General features: G+C 42.7%; 1 protein-coding gene across 1 annotated transcript in view; it reads right to left on the reverse strand.

Annotated features, from left to right (window-relative positions):
- Positions 1 to 16,338, reverse strand: part of LOC308116318 (plasmanylethanolamine desaturase 1) — a 37,977-nt gene extending 21,639 nt beyond the window's left edge. Inside the window, exon 1 of the mRNA XM_080474448.1 lies at positions 16,176 to 16,338. Within this exon, the coding sequence (XP_080330574.1) occupies positions 16,176 to 16,335 (160 nt within the window). The 5' untranslated portion in view covers positions 16,336 to 16,338. The remainder of the gene's footprint in view (positions 1 to 16,175) is intronic.
- Between the last annotated feature and the right edge of the window lie 801 nt (positions 16,339 to 17,139).

The following is a 17,139-nucleotide window of genomic DNA, read 5'->3' on the forward strand; positions in this document are numbered from 1 at the left end:
CACGCCATTATTAGTGGGTTTTTGAAGGGAAGGCTAAAGCATTTAGGTCACAAACAACACGTGTACATATGCTCCGAGCAGCTTGTCAATGGTTCAATTACCAGCCGTGTGGACCGTTCACCACATGGGCTTCTTCTACTCCCTCTCAGCCAAAAATAAATCTTCAAAAGAAGAAAGAAGAAGAAGAATTGTAGGATGACTCTTTCTCCAAACTAAGCCAGCTAAAATTGAAACCACATCTGTTCCTCCCTCCCGTTTTGGCCTTTCACCCAAACAAACTGGAGCATGAAGAGATTTAAGTGTTTTCTTAGATATTACCACTCAAGTGTGCATGCAACAACTTTTTCGGGGGTTTGTACGAGGCGCTTTTCGCATGTCGTCGGTGTGTTTCACAGTAAACCAAAGCTCATTATGCGTGTTGACAATTCAGCGAGACGAGAAACAGAAGCTCTGACGCTTTGTGTGAAAAGCAGACAGCCAACCAGCAGCTTGTTTAACACTGGGCCATCGATTCGCTTTTATTTGATTGTGCGATTGTCACAGAGGGTGTACAGTGGCCAGGGGGACAAATATTGAGAACAGGTCAACACTGACGAATGTGAACATACACACAAGAAGGAATTTAGAAGAAAAGGAGATTTTTGTCTATCTTGTCTTGGAAAGTTTTTGGCTATCACAGCGGGTAATTAGGCCACAAAAGACTGCCAATTTTGCTGGCTTTTGGCATGATGGGAGTTATTAGATGATATCCATTATCTGACAAACCAAATGAGACCCTACCCCCTGATGACCTCCATGGGCAAATGATGGAGGATGGGAGAAAGCCTGGTGAGATGAATGTAGGACAGTTTGTACAGTGTTGTCGTGATTGTCGACATGTTGAAGACTGTTAAAGACATTCAAAATAAACTTCAGTTTCAAATTTAGAGCCGGAGATCATGTTACATTAAAGATTTCAGTCAACTGTCTGAAAGGAGATCATCTTGATTCAGTTCTTGTGTTTAAATATGCACAGGGAGAACACCTTTGGCCACTTTACTTTAGCTCTGTCATGTCGTGTCATTTCATTGTATTTGATTTGTACTTGACCTGGAACCACAATGCCTCAATTGTTTATTGATTGTTGATTGAGCTGAGAAAATTGAATGAATATTTCAGATATCGTTCTACTTCCACTTGTGTTTCCATGTGTTCATGGAGGCACGTGGGAATCTGAAAGGTTTGGACTTGAGAAAGTCTCATTTATGAGTGTTTATATGGCAACAACTAACAGCCAATATGTACAAATATGCCGTTTTAACATCAACATAAGGCGTCAGTAACTGCTTGAGTCCATCAGAAGTTAGTTTTCAGAGTGATATACAGCTCAATTTTACTCATTCCACATTATGCCTTCATATAACGTGCACATGTATCCATCTGTTTGAGAGACCGAGTCAAAGTGAGACAGTAAACTGAAGCAAAGCAGGTTTGGGAGTTGCTAATAAAGCAGTGTTAAAGTAGCAGTGTTGGCAGAGATTGGGTTATTTGAAAGTAAATAGAAAGCTAAAACTCCTCAAGATGCAAAGCGAGCTCTGTATCTTTCTCCTCACCAATCAATCCGCCCATCTAGTCATCCATCACACCACGTTACTATCCAGGTTAAGGTCACAGGAAGCTGGAGCCGATCCCAGCTGACTCTGGTCAATTACCAGGGTACACCTTTTACAGGTCGCCAGTCCATCACAGCGCAACCACATAGAGACAAGCAGTCACCCATGAAAACGTTTACACCAACAGTAAACAGTCACCTCAATGGATTCAGGCTAACTGGACTTGGTCATGTGACTTCTAAGCTGTTTGGCTTCTTTATTCATGTGCCTTCATCGTCTTATGTTCCCAAACTATTCAATAAGTCCTTATTTTGGTGGCCATGAAGGAATGACCAGGAATCGTCTTTCTATAAGTTCACATTCCACAATGATCGTTATCAAATAAGGCTATCTGAAAACTTTGCTATTTGAAGCTGGGCCTAAAGACATACTTGGTTTGGTATTTTTCTGTGTGCAGTTTGCATGTTCTCTCTGTAGACTTCTCCACGTGCTCCAGTTACCTGGAATCGGCACTCGCACCCTTGCAAGCTCCAGTTGGATAGAACTGATTCAAAAAGTACATTCCATATGTTCTACAGCCTATAAAATACAAAACATGAAGTACTGTGTGACTGTTTACAACGATAAACTGTCAATACGCCACCACCACCACCAAGGGCATATTCCCATGTTGAAGTGGGAAAAGAAAAAATTCTTTTTGATTCGGTTACGACCAATCAAATGAACACACACACACAGCGAGGGACAAAAACCAAAGGCGAGAACACAAAAACAGCAACAACAACAAGCGACCCAGCCGCACTCACGCTGAATAGCCACCTACGGAGACTCTGACAAAAAGAAACTCGCACACTCTGAACAGTAGGCTGACAGGAGCTCAAAGAGCAAGTCAGAGCTGCCAGCACACCTCCAACCACGCCTTTTTCTCCCGGCTTCTTCTTTCATTCCTCCATCACCTCCACTCCGTCTCTGAGATACATTTCATTTGCAAACACTTATCCGCTCTGATGTATAGACCGCGAACACGTCAGGCACCGAATCACAGAGGGCGACACTGTACGAGTGAGCGCAAAGCAGACGGCTCCGCTACTCTTTTCTCCGTCTGTTTCTCTTTCCGCGTCCCCCTGGTTCGCTCTCGGTGGGCCGTCTTCAGATGGGACCCGGTGGGGGGAGTGAGAGCGAGGGATGTGGGTGGTAAAAGTGGGTCACATGCTCGGAGAGAAAGAGAATGAAACGGGGGAGACAGAGAGAGAGATGAGGGAGAGCGACACTGAGGGAGAGTGACAGTAACATGGGAGAGAGAGAGAGAGACAGAGAGACAGAGAGAGACACAAAGAGGGTGAGAGAGAGAAAGGGGGAGAACGAGGGGAGGTCGAATTCCCTCGTTCAGAAGGAGTGGATCAGTCACAGGCCTCTTTCCTTTCATCTGATCTCAGCGGACCACAAAACCTGGGACACACACACACACACACACACACACACACACACACACACACACACACACACACACACACACTCAGTGGCACACATATGCACACAAAATCAACATCAATGCAAAGCACATAAGCCACAGATGAAGAAATGACACACACAAACGCAGTTTGTATGTCTTTATATGAATGTGCACACACACGCTCACGTTCACACTGACACACACACACACACACACACACACACACACACACACACACACACACACACACACACACACACACACACACACACACACACACACACACACGCGCACACTAAATCCTGCCAGACAAACTTACCCTGTAGATTCAACAGCAACAAAGAGGAATGCAGCAAATGAGATTCAATAGTGGCATACCGACACAATGACACACATACACACACATAGAGACAGACAAACAGATGCATATATTTGGGCACAATGACACACACACACACACACACACACACACACACACACACACACACACACACACACACACACACACACACACGCACACAAAGGAACATGCACATGATGGGATATGTCCATCCGCTTGTGTGTGTGGGGGTACATCCACACACAAGGGAGTGAGGCTGGAGTAGGGCCTACTTAAACTGACTCTCATGTGGGTTAAATTATTGTCTGTGTGTGTGTGTGTGTGTGTGTGTGTGTGTGTGTGTGTGTGTGTGTGTGTGTGTGTGTGTGTGTGTGTGTGTGTGTGTGTGTGTGTGTGTGTGTGTGTGTGTGTAGTATGCCATCTCCAGGGCTTATTGCTGCAACCATATTCATCTGCAGCCCTCATAAGAATAATTAAGCATGCACACACACACACACACACACACACACCAGCCCCTCTTTCGCACTGGTCAAGGTCAATAGCAAAATCCTGCCTAGAAGGCTCGCCTAAAGCCATTGCCGCACTGTCTGTGACTTTGTGTGTGTGTGTGTGTGTGTGTGTGTGCGTGCGTGCGTGTGATCATTTATGTATGTGCGCACTGTGGAAAATCTTTGTCTGCAGGTACAACATTAAAAAACTAGAGCGCAAGCACATAAAATAAATAAAGCATACAAATCTGCCTGTTTGGGGAAAATCTGTCCTTTTGCAAAACCAATCCATCTTTCAACTTAGTCCAAGCAAAACATGCCTCCAGTTAGTTCAATTCATTTTGGTCACACACTGAAAACACAGGTGGATCTCCACTATTTAGTCATTAAAGACGAAATTAAGTTGAGCTCATATTTTCCCATGAAAAGCTGTCAAAAAATTAAAGTAGGCACAATGACACCTACACACACACACACACACACACACACACACACACACACACACACACACACACACACACACACACACACACACACACACACACACACACACACACACACACACACACACACACACACACAATTTTATGGTCTCTGATTGGCTTACAGCTTTAGATGCACGCTGCCATCCAAGATCAAGGTCATTATAATATGTAAGAATTAGAGACGTGGCCAATACGTGTAAAATTCATGGGTTATATGTGAGACTACCAACAGCGATCAAATGATATCAAAACTTTTATAACTTCTCTTCTTCAGTAATACAAATACTGTATATGTGAAACCAAGATCTCCGAATCAAAGAGGAGGCGGCTACAGGCTAAGCCAGACTGAGAATGATCCCAGTAAAAAGTAGTTGGAACCTGCTGGATTAAAATAAGTTCATTTTACGCATTTAAAGGTTTGTAATCCTGTTAATTCCAAAATTAAACTTAAAAGTATGATTTTTCTCAGGTGTCCGCGTGAGAAACTAGGACTACTGCAGAAGGATGAGCCATTCTACTGAATGCAAATCTTCAAATGAATCTTTCTCTTTCAAATAAGTTATCTGGTTTAGACACACTTCTGTTCCTGCTCAGTCATGTTTGTGATATTTCTTTGCAAATTGCAATGATTCTGATTCAATGTATAATCCCTTGTAAACATTGGAAAGCACAGTTGTAATGAGCATTGCATGCATATTCTGGCTTTCATTCGATTCATTATTTGAATGGACCCCGTGGGACATACAATGGTTAGATAAATGCTCTGGGTTGACACTCACAAGGACATGCATTATTTTTTATTCTTTTCGGTCGCAGGATGTAAAGAAAAGAAAATATCTTGCAAGGTCAGCTAGAAAAAACCCCATCTCGAAATCATACTGGAGCAGTTCAATGTTCTGATTGTGCTGATTTAACAATGGCACAACTCACTAACAAGCACACGCACACGCACACGCACACGCACACGCACACGCACACGCACACGCCCTCAGAGGTCAAAGCCAAGTCCAAACCCATGTGACCCCCTCTAGGCTGGACACATATGCTCGGATCTTCTCCGACTTTTGACCTTTCCAGCCCTGGGATCGGCAGTTTAGGGAGTCAGCACATGCCTGTGTGGATAAGTCAACTGCCACATACATGTTCAAGAGACAAATCAGTCAGAATGTGTGGCTGAGATGCGTCACTATCCCTGCATGGAAGGAAAAGCTGCACTCTTACTCTTTGATCATACACATGCATATTGAAAGGTTTATGCTGACTTATTAGTTATCAACCAAGACTGTTAGTGGACTTTGGCACAAATCCAAACATGTCCATACATTAGAATTGAATAGAAATAATAGAAGCTGCTGAGTACAAAAAAAAAATATTCAACATTGCAGCTCTAATAAAGTATAAAAGCCTTTTTAGTTACAGAGAAACAGCTGTTAAAAACCAAGATGCCTTTTTTTCCCCGGTTGTTCCATGTTAATTAATTCTATTTTACGTAGCAGTCTTTACTCATTTCATATTTTGTTCCTAACCTTTTCCCTGTTACTTTCTCAATGTCCTTATTCCTTGTCCATTTGTTGTGTAAACTTTGTTTCTAAAGGTGTTGTCATCCAGTAAATAAAGATGATTAATACGATTACTAAGTTTCTTGTTTGAAATCACCAAAAACGCTGATGATGAACTGCTCAAGTTTGACCTGCCATGTGCCAGAATGTTTTCAGTTTAACCAGTTTGTACATTTTACCCGAGTTGAGACGTCTTATTCTTTTTTTCTCTTCAATATCAAATTAAGAATGAAAAAACACTGCGTACGTATGGGTCGCAGCAGTGGCTCGAAAAGCAATGTATTTCGCTGTTTAGTAGAATTAAATCACATGTAGAGGAGTTGATCGGCAGACTGCGGTCATACTGTTTGTCTTTTATTATGTCCGCGATCCGAACGTACCACTCAATCTAAAGATCAGAAGCAAGCAAGCCCTGTAGTTAGCACAGCTGGTTACTTTTGATAAACGATATTCTCATTCACACACAAAGAATTGCCACATTTGTCTCGATGGGTATAAACAGTTTTTACTCTTTTCACCACTTCCCTGTTTATATGAGCTTGTGGGCCTTAATATGCTACAACTGTTGTCTCTTAATGAAATCCATTGCTATAAACAGATAAAAGAATAAAAATGTTTTATAAGTTTTATCAAGAGGTACTTTTGAATTCAATCTGAGCAGATAATGTGCAGATTTCACCCCTTCAGCTGTTTACTATGATGCTTTTCTTCGTGGAAAAATACACAGTGCTACACTTAGACACTGTGTTCAACGATTTAGAGTCAGACGGTAATGTGATTTCAACAGTTCAGTGCTGTTTACAGATAATAGGACCAGAAAAAGCAAAATGATGAACTGTGAAAAAGAAATACAGGTTATATGGTAAAACATATGAAATGGTAGTAAAGCCAGCGTTAGATCTGAAGCATGCTCCTTCAACTTCAAAACCCACTGGTTTTCCAGCGGGTACAGTTGTCACGTAAAAGCACTAACAAAGCACAATAAATGTTTTCTTTTTTCACTTGAAAACGCTGTTGTGTATACAGAGCCTCAGAAAAAGTCAGTGAACACTATTCAACATGCCTGTAAAATTAGGTTTTAGTCGGACATTCATATCAAATTAAAAGCAGGGAGATTCTTATGCAAAGCGAAGCTGAAATGTTGCTGGCCTTCTTTGCGGTGCATATCCGTTTACAAACCAAACAGGTTTGTTGGTTGCAATTAAAAGCCCCTGAGGGAGTACTTTCCACTAACTTCCCATGCTGCAGAATGCCTTTGTGTGTGTTTAATGGAAGCGAGGCGGTGGTGAGAGCGGGATGAGCTGCACCAGGCTGAAAAGCAGCATTGCTCCTCAGATCACTTACATGCCCCGACTACAGACCCTCCAGGGTAGCTGCAGATCACACACAACGCGTATGTTAAGGGGAGGTGAGGGGGGGGGCCTTCAGACACCCAAACACACAAAGTGGAGATATAGTTAAAACACGCCAACAGACTGATGCGTGCATACGAACATGCCACTCATCAGACAAGACTAAGATGTCTGGTTAAATACAGAGTGAGAGCAGGGGAGAGCGGAGGGGAGAGCGGAGGGGAGAGCGGAGGGGAGAAGGCAGCGGACCGTGACACTTCAGACATACGGGAGGATTGGAGAGAGACGAGGGGATGAATAGAGAGCCGGTGAGAGAAATGGAGAGACGCAGAGACAGAGGGAAAGGGAGATGTCTCCAGCTGTTTGTCCATCCTCGCTTTGCTGTAATGAGCCCATGTTTGGCTCTATGGAGCATTGCCAACGCCTCATCTAACTTCTCCAAACTCTAACAAGCCAAACTGCTATTTAGATTTACCTCCTACCAGCGCTGAACCGAACCCAAACAACTAAGCGCATAACAGCATGCCGCTCCCTTAAATGGACACTTTGACATTTTGAATTTTAGCTGTTTATTTTTCTTTAAACAGACACTTGTCAGCATGGGGGGACCATTTCTGCTTTTAAGTTTCCGTAAAATGGCTCGGCAGCATTGTTAGCGTCGCTGAGCATAGCTTCCACTTGCAGCCTGCTGAGCCCTTTGGCGAAAATGAGGGAAAGCTTCCAAGACATTTCGAGATTCACCTGGTGAAAACACAGATTCACACGCGGCCATATCCTCATTGCAGCGAAGAAGGCAGTGACTGCTAATGTCTTTTATCCCGAGGAACAGCACTTACCTCACCGGACACAAGATTTTAATAGCTTAACGTGATATTTGACTATAATGTGGTTGACAGCGGCAATTGTTCCTCATCAGACTATTAGTTCTTGACACTTGAATACAAGCAGATAGGAAATAAAAAGCAACAATTATGTTGATGTTTGTTGAAATTCCTTGAAATCTTCACAGCTGAAAAAACAAGTATATGCTTTAGCTAAACAACGACTTCAGTGAACATGGAATGGATGTTGGTGACGGAGTAGCTGGTCTGAGTTTTTCAGAAACTGCTGATCTACTGGGATTTTCACATACAACAGTCTCTAGGGTTTCTCTAGGGTTTCTCTGGGGTTTACAGAGAATCGTCTGAAAAAGAGGAACTGTCTCGCGAGCAGCAGTTCTTTGGAACAAAGTGCCTGGCTGATGCCTGATGGCTGGTTGGAGACCACAGAAAAGCGACAGTATGCAGAAGACCAACTCTGACGGCACAATGCGAGGAACCTTGAAGCCGCCGATGGTCTACAGCAGCAGAAACCCACCCCGGGTGCCACTGCCGTCAGCTGAGAACAGAAAACGGTTCACACAGGCTCAACAAAACTGGACACGAGAAGATTTGAAAAAGGTTGATGAGTTTTGATTCACATAGAGATAGAGTCAAACTCTCGCATAAACAACTTGAAACCTTGGATGTACCGGCTTTGTTTTCTCGGTTCAGGCTCCCTGTGGTGTAATTGTGTAGGGGGGTACTCTCTATACTTTAGGCCACGCCTAAACGGCCTTTTACCGTCTGCTGATGGCTCTTTATAGAAGGATAACACACCATGTCAAAAAGCTCAAACTCTTTCATTTGTCAATATGACAATGAGCTGATTGCACTCAAAAGACCTCCATAGTTACCAGATTGCAGTTCAAAAGAGCCCCTTTGAGATAAAGTCGAAAAGGAGATTCACCACACGGATGTTCAGTCGAAAAATCAGCAAATCTTAAGGTCAAATACTGAAGACGAGAAATGCCTCCACATTTTCCCACACAAGCTGATCAAATTCCATGTCAAAATCCATTTATACAATCAAACCTTAACCAAGTCATTACTGTGGGAGCAGGAGGCGATGCCAGCGAACGCTGACAATCAACCAGATAAACATTCACCTCTACAGCCAACAAAGTCAAAAGTTCCCTGAACAGGCATGATGTTAGTTTGTCAGAGGTAGAATTGGATGTGTCCTTAATCTCATGTCACATGGTCCATTTGGGAATTCTTCTGCTTGAAACCCACACGGTGAGCTCCTCCACGTTGTGCAGAGGATCTGCAGGAAAGTCATTCTCACGAGTGACAAACCTCAATGGACCCTCCTGCTCACACTGCTGAGCTAATCCTGGAGATCTTGCTGTGACCATAAATCCTCAGAAAGCAACCACAATGGCAGCAGACACGGAAGGCACCAAATAAACGTTTTCACCATAAGGCATCGCGGTGCTTGATCCATTTGGTTTCATAAAGTCAGTGATCGCAAATTAAAACTACATATTTAATGAAAGAAAGAAATTTACAGCGGTTTGAATTGGATTTTCATGAAACTCTCTATTCTTTTGTAACTGATTAATTTTACTGCTGCCAACTAGTGTAGGTAAATGTGTGTGGATGCTGCCATCTCTGACACTATTTAACTCTAAGGTTCCAGTGTTCATGACGTTCACTTGGATTTTTCTGTACGAGATTTAAGTATGGCAGCGAACCGCAGCACTGCTTTTAGCCGTGTCCTCGTGTCAACGTTGCCTGGGAAAATGGTTCGGATCACAGTGTCGACTCCAAGACAAATCAACGTCAAAACATTTTTCCATATCAAATGTTTCATTGCAAAATTGATATACATTGCTCAAAATGCTTGTTTTCAACTACAAAGCACTTCATTCTAAGTGAAGACCATAAAAATCGAATTCTTAATAGCTACATATGGAGGGAGCAAAAGTCATTCAATTCTTGTTCCACCTTCAGTGCAGTAAAATTACCTATATAAAATCACAGGGGTCCTTTTTTTATTTCTAAAAATAAAAACAATAAATACCTGCACTGATACAATTTTGTGTTTAACTTTGAAATCCCACAATCTCACGGGTGCTGATGGCTTTTTGATTCATTATTTGTGTTTTTCAAAGATTGGCTCATTATTTGCACACTTTAGTGTAACTGCTTGTTATTCATTTTTCAACAGACTTGGTTGTTGAGTTTTTTTTCATGCATTGTCACATGAGATCCCCAAACAGCTCCTCACGTGGGTCATAATGAACTAAATGGAGTGTTAAAAATACGAGTTGATACATGAGTAAATAGCAGAGTTAGGCAGTTTGTTGGTTGCTTTAAACTTTAATTATCTGTTGTTAATTCAACACTTCTGAAGGTGTGACCGCAGCATTTCACACATGACATATTCAGGTATTTTACAGAGCAGTACGATTTAGTGCCCTTTCCAGGTATTGAACAGGCATGCAGAAACAAAGCCTCAGTAAAACCTCCGTTTTGATGGCCATGCATGAGCTTAACAGCGGAGTGGCATTGCGCAACACACCAACTTGAAGTCTAGTCGTCGAGTCTGAGTTGCGTCAGAACCTAACCCACATCGCAGCCTTGTCCAGAACTATTTTTACCCAAAGTCTCTCTGCTAACTAAGCTCCATGGCCACTAAGTGAGAGGGGATAAAGTGTCAGGACCCCAAATGCATGCGTGATCCTCTTAACCATCAATCAGTGAGTCACAGGCTCACCAAGTAAGCACAACCTGGGTTGATCGTCAGCATCCTTCGCATCCCGGATGTTTACGCAGCGACTCATCCTCCTCCTCCTCCTCCTCCTCCTCCTCCTCCTCCTCCTCCTCCTCCTAAACAGTTGGAATACCTTCATGTTTTGTAGCTGTTGAAGTCAACGGTGGAATGATTAATGAATTTTAATGATAGAGTACCTTCTACTACTGTAGGAGGCAACACGCTTCGCATGCTTAACCACATTCCCACACTCACACAGCCCGTGGTAACTCCTGATGTGCTCAGGATTACCTCGCACACCTCTGGGGGTAAACTTGAGGTTCAGTTTGTTGCCCAAGGACATTTCGAAACATGGGCAGGATGAGATCGGGGATCAAACTGCCAACGCTGGGATTGGAAGACGGCCCACTTGAGTCACAGCTGCAGCTGAGCCACAGCTGTCTTTGAGTAAATTTGAGTTTAACTCTGGTTATACTACAAAGAATGTTAAAACATCTGCCTTTTCAAACTGTTACAATGTTTTTGGGGCGATTTTCTGGGGGGGGGGGCTAATCTGAAACAAGGATTAAAAATGTTTAGTATTAAACTGTTAACACACCTAAATGAGCAAACGTGAACAACGGACAGGTTTGCTGTAAAAATTGCAACGGGAATAAGATCTGGGATTATGTTGAATGTGATTGTTTTCCTATGTTATGTTATGTATGAAAATGGTGCCCATTGTAGTCCAATGCTTTGTTTTACATGTTTGTTTGTTCTTTTTCAGGTTTACGTTTGAACAATATTGTATAGTTATGTAATTAGACAACTGTTTGAATGTGGCTTTTCTGTTCCAGATTTAGTATTGTATAAAATTGTCTTGTTTTCAGGTGAAAATATTTGTATATATTATCATTTTAAACCATTCTATTTTATTTTGTATTTATTTTGTCTACATTTCTTTTGTATCTGTTCAGTTATGTGTTATTTAAATAAGTATATTTCTTCCATAACATATTTGGTGTTTGGTTCATTCAAGATCAACAGGTCCTCATGACCCTCTGAAGAGTGGAGCCCTGTCTTCTTATTGCATCCCTACATCACAGGTTGTACTGTACTTGTGTTTTCCTAAGACAGTCAAAACGTAGTATCAGCGCATCCGTACAGAAAATCTAATAGCGCGACTTCTTCATCCATGATTATGAGGCTGCTTTTTTTTTTTTCATTTAATGATTCAGTTTTAGCTCGGTGATAAATTACAGAATAATTGTGATGTGGCAAACTCGGAACATGTCTAATAATGCTTTATACAGACGTTAAAGCTTCTTCAAAACCGATATGGACCCAATTCATCCACCACAGTCTGACAAGAACATTTTAAATGTTTTGTGGAAAAGCTTTTCCACATGTCTGTTCAACCCTTATGGGAGCCCTCACTCATATCGGTGTAAATGAAACCTTTTAATCGTCAGGAACAGTTAAAAGAAGACGCATTAGAGACGATCAAAGATCACACGTCTCACCATTTCTAGTTAAAAGCTAGGCTAAACATTATTGAGTACTACTTTCCAATATTACAATTTGTTATTTACAAAGAAATACCCTGTGACGTATGATGGAGTCGAGACTTACTGGATGTATGTTTAACTTGTTAGAATGAAAGCTTGAATCAGGTGATGTTTATTGCTTATTAATATTATAAGCTTGTGAATTAATAGCTCGTTTTAAAACATTTACATCACTAATTTTATATACTATCACGGTTTAATTAGCACCATAATCTCTATGAATAATGAAAAAAAATGCAAAACCACATGCCAACGATCCAATTTACTATATCCAACTTTAATTAAGCTGAATAATCCACTATGTCGATGTCTGCACGTATGCCAGCTCACCTCCTCCTGACATCATGTGTCATGCGAGGCAATGCGAGGCAATAGGGCCGACTGAACGCCAGAGTGGAGACGGTTATCTCTCTAATGTAATTGCACTGAATAATAGCGTCGATCCAATTCCATTAATGGGGAAGGTGACTCTTTCACTCGCAGCGGCTAAAAATAGGACCCGAGGTCTCGCTGGCTTTCGCTGGAGCGGAGGGTTTGTCTGTGATGGGCTGACAGAGGTTAAGTGAGAATAACGTTTCCAAACATCTGAAGTGAGGAGTCGGGTCAGAGGCCCGCTTCAGCTCGGTGAGTCAGTTTGAGGCGCACACGCCGCCACGGTCACCGGTTTGTGAGCGTGAACACACTCATAGTGCTGTGAGGGATTTGCATCGAAGTGGCAGCCCGGTGACATATGTCGTCCCCTCGTATGAACCCCACAATGATGTGAAGACCTTTTCTTTTCTCTCGTCCTCGTTCCTGTTTTGGAAAAAGTCAACAAGTTGCCAACACGGCTCGACCAGAGGCAATTAAAATGCTCAGTGAAGTGAGACGCAGGGCAGATGGTCAGGCAGAAAGTGGCACAAGCCAGCTTGATGCACAACTGGTAACACAGGTTTTCTTTAGCGAGGTCTGCGGCGTGGTTCACCTTCCGTCCAAGAAAAAAACTAAAATAACAAATCAACCTATCTAGTACACAATCCAATGACTTCATTTATCAAGTCAGGGTTTTTTTTTATTAACCTTTGCATCAATCAATAATTGTTGAACTGTGATGGGGTAGGGTACGTCCAGGGAGTTTGTTTTGGGGTTTTATTTTAGTGCACACTCAAAAAAAAATTTAATTATTATATATTGGTCAGTTTTGTGACATTTATTTCTCATTAAGTTCTGTGAAGCTACATTAGTTAATGGGAGGAAGATGCATTCAATTTTGTGGTTCTTGGGGAAAAAAGATTATTATAAAGTAAAGTAAAAACAAGCAGCAGCAAAACTGACAAAATAAACTACAAACATGCAAACAGCTTCCATAGTGGGGAATCCAATGTTTATTATAGTAATCAGTTGCTCTAATGCTACTGCCAGAATGTATGGTGTGACATTAAGATGTTACTTTACGAGTTATTCCATACACCGAGTGCAAGAAGGTGCATCATAATGTTGCACCATTAAAGAATCTCCAACCACTTTCTGTTTAGACAAAAAGGTTGTGTGAACAATGAAAGCATGTAAAGTGGTGCAGTTGATAAAAAATGCCCAACAACAAAAAAACTACATATGATTTCACATGATGACTTTGTCCTACCAGATACATCGAACCCTGCTGTCAGTGCAGCCCGACCGAGACTTAGTCCTTCAGGATCCAGACTGCGGCTTATGTCCTATTCTGCCCAGCAGTTTTCATTCTCGACATCTAATCAGAGACTTATTTGCACCAATGCAGGACGGCAGGTGAATTTCAACTAGCGGTGGAAAAAAAAAAAAAAAAAAAAAAAGAGAGAGAAAACCAGCAACACACTGGATCCCAGAGGCCTGGATTGGAGGATTACTGCTGTAGACTCGGTCACAGACATTGATTTTGTCCTAACACTAAACACCCGAAGGCAACATCTCCACTGGCATCTGAAGAACTCTACCAACCAATCCTGCGAACGTGTGGGCCTTTATGGAGGAATCCTTCAGAAGATGGTCAGCAGCAATATGTGGGGGGGGGCCGTGACACTTTACCAATGCTCAACTTATACCCTGTTCAGCCTCAGTTGTTCTGTTCTCAGCTGACAGCAGTGACACCCAGTGTTGTTTTCCTGCTGTTCTGCAGCTTCAACGTCCACTGAGTTATCAGAGGTGGTCTTCAGGACGTCTTACTGGCAACCGGCTGGTGAGGCACGTTTTTCTCCTTTCCATCGTTTTGAAACAGTCTGTCCAGCCTCCTCCTCCTGACCTCTGGCATCAACGCAGAGTTTTCACCCAGAGAAGCGCCGCTCACGGTGCACTTCCTCCTTTTCAGACCGTTCTCAGGAAGCCCCAGAGATCGCTGTGCCCGGAAGTCCCAGTAGATCAGCAAGTTCCTCGAACACTCAGACCAGCCTGTCTGGCAGAAAACAACCACGCAACTGAACTACTTGGTGAGTGTGCAACTCAATCTTTCACTCACAGTTTTCTGACTCCATGTTGAGAATGCTGCAGCGCAATCAGGTTTGTATTGTCAAACTTTCAAGAGTTCTTTTATATAAAGTTGTGGAAGTCAGAGCAAATCTACGTTTTAAGGATCACCAGCAAAGAAATCTAAGACTCAAGGTTGGTGCTTAAATGATCCGACTACCCCAGGTTTGAACAATCTTATGGCACAGATTTTTTTGGGGGGGGGTGTCATATTATAGCCTTCACAATTCTTGTATAATTTCAAATATGATAAAAAAAATAAATAAAAAAAAAGACCAAATAAACCACCATATTCCAGACTGGTTGATGTTAATGACAACATACCAGGACACACTTTAACAGCCTGGGATTGAAAGTCTATTCATCTATTGAGTGGCATCAAATTTGCTGAAAATATGAATAAAATATATTTTTCCATTCTTAAAATGTGATTGTTAAAAACTTTCTGTTGACAAATTGTGTGAATAAAAAAAAAAAAATCCTTATAAATGTCCTACTTTGTGGCATTAAACGAGACGGTCATATATCAGTTATATCAGTAAAAGTTGTAAATATAGTTAAAAAGATCATGTCTGATTTGCAAAAACGTCCTCTGTTACATTGTCAATTTGATTTTGAAGAGAAAAAGTTGAGGAAAAATGTGGCACTAAAAAGAAACTATATGTGACACGCGGGTCATTGATGCTGATGAAATACACAAAAAACACATCGGGTCCATTCAGAAAGTGGTTTTTTTAACACTTCTTCCTCAGACTCTTCACTCTGAACTTGACCGACGCCTTGCAGAAGAAGCGACGGAGGCTTAAAACCTTTCGTCGTCCATCTCTCGTGCCAATTTATCCAACAAAGATCTTGTGGGAGCTTAAGTTGATTTATTCACATTCACCCACCAATGGAGGCCCTGCCACACCAGTGGGAGAGAAAGGCAGACTTGAACCAGCAATCCTATGGCTGTGAGGAGGCAGTGCGAACCACTACACCAGTGGTTTGTGGTGGGGCAGGCTGTGCTGCACGTGGGTTGTGTTGATCATAGTGATGGATGGCACGTGATCGCAGTGTCTATATAGACAGTGGTCGCAGGTTGCAAGCATGAGGAGCATCATCACGTGATGATGCTCCTCATGCTTGCAACCTGCGACCACCTGCGACCATCATCATCATCATCATCTTCTTCATCATCATGCACCTCCCCAGGCCTGTTCTGACGCCTCCTCCCCGGTGCAGTAACCTGCTGACCGTAACCGCCCCCCCCTCCCTCCCTCCCTCCCTCCCACCACCATCCTTCTCCTCCTCGCGCCGCCTCACCTGGAGAGTAGAGCCGCGCCAGCTGTCTGGCTCCCGCGTGCTGCGGTCCCCAGCGAGGCGCCGCGCTGCGTGCGGCCGCTCCGTGCTCGTTCCCGTTCGGATCCTCCTCCGCCATGGACCGGTGCCTGATGTCGGTCTCGGAGAGAAGCGACGCCGCCATAGCTCCCTGCCCGCTTCGCCCTCCCTGCTTCGGCTTCTCATCAAATGTAGCGGCGGCTTTTTTTTTTTTTTTTTTCTTTCTTCTTCCTCGTTGGGAGTCCCGGCCTCCGGGTGATGCTGTGAGGAGGAGGAGGAGGAGGAGGAGGAGGAAGAGGGAGGCTGAACCAACTGATGCCAGTTGCCGGGATGCACCGGAGGAGCAGCCTCGTGCCACCCGGAAACACACGAGCTGACTTCACCGGACTCGCCGGGAAACGACAACACGCACATTGTCTGACCGCATTTGGTTCGGCGGATATCCCCCCTAATAAAACTTTATTCCTGAGATTTATTAAAGTAAATAAAAACAGAGAGACGAGTTAAAGAGTTCAACTCACTGTCACAGCGGCTTTAGGGACCGTCTGCGTTTTCCCGCCCTCGTGACAAACGTCTGATTTATTATTAAATCAACCACATTTTAGTTCACATAAACCCCAGTTACATCTTCAGTGGGCTGGATCGGTAAAACAGTGCCGTAATAATCTTTACATTTAAACGTTAAAGGCTTTTATTTGTAGAGGTGCAGAGTATACATGTCTATTATTGCAAAAGGCAGTTTTTGAAAATTCAAGTCACCTAATTCAGTTCAAAAAAAGATAAAGAGTTGATTCTAGAGAGTTTGGTGATGACAATGAGGGTTTGTTTGTTTGTTTGTTGTTTTGACTGGTGGATGACCTGTAACTGTTGTCTAAATAGAGCTGTTGATGTCTGGGTGTGTGAATGTTTTGATATTGATTTTAGATCAGGAAAAAACTGTTGTTTTACT

This window comes from Lipophrys pholis, assembly GCF_963383615.2.
Source record: "Lipophrys pholis genome assembly, chromosome: 11".
In the NCBI taxonomy this organism is placed as follows: Eukaryota; Metazoa; Chordata; class Actinopteri; order Blenniiformes; family Blenniidae; genus Lipophrys; species Lipophrys pholis.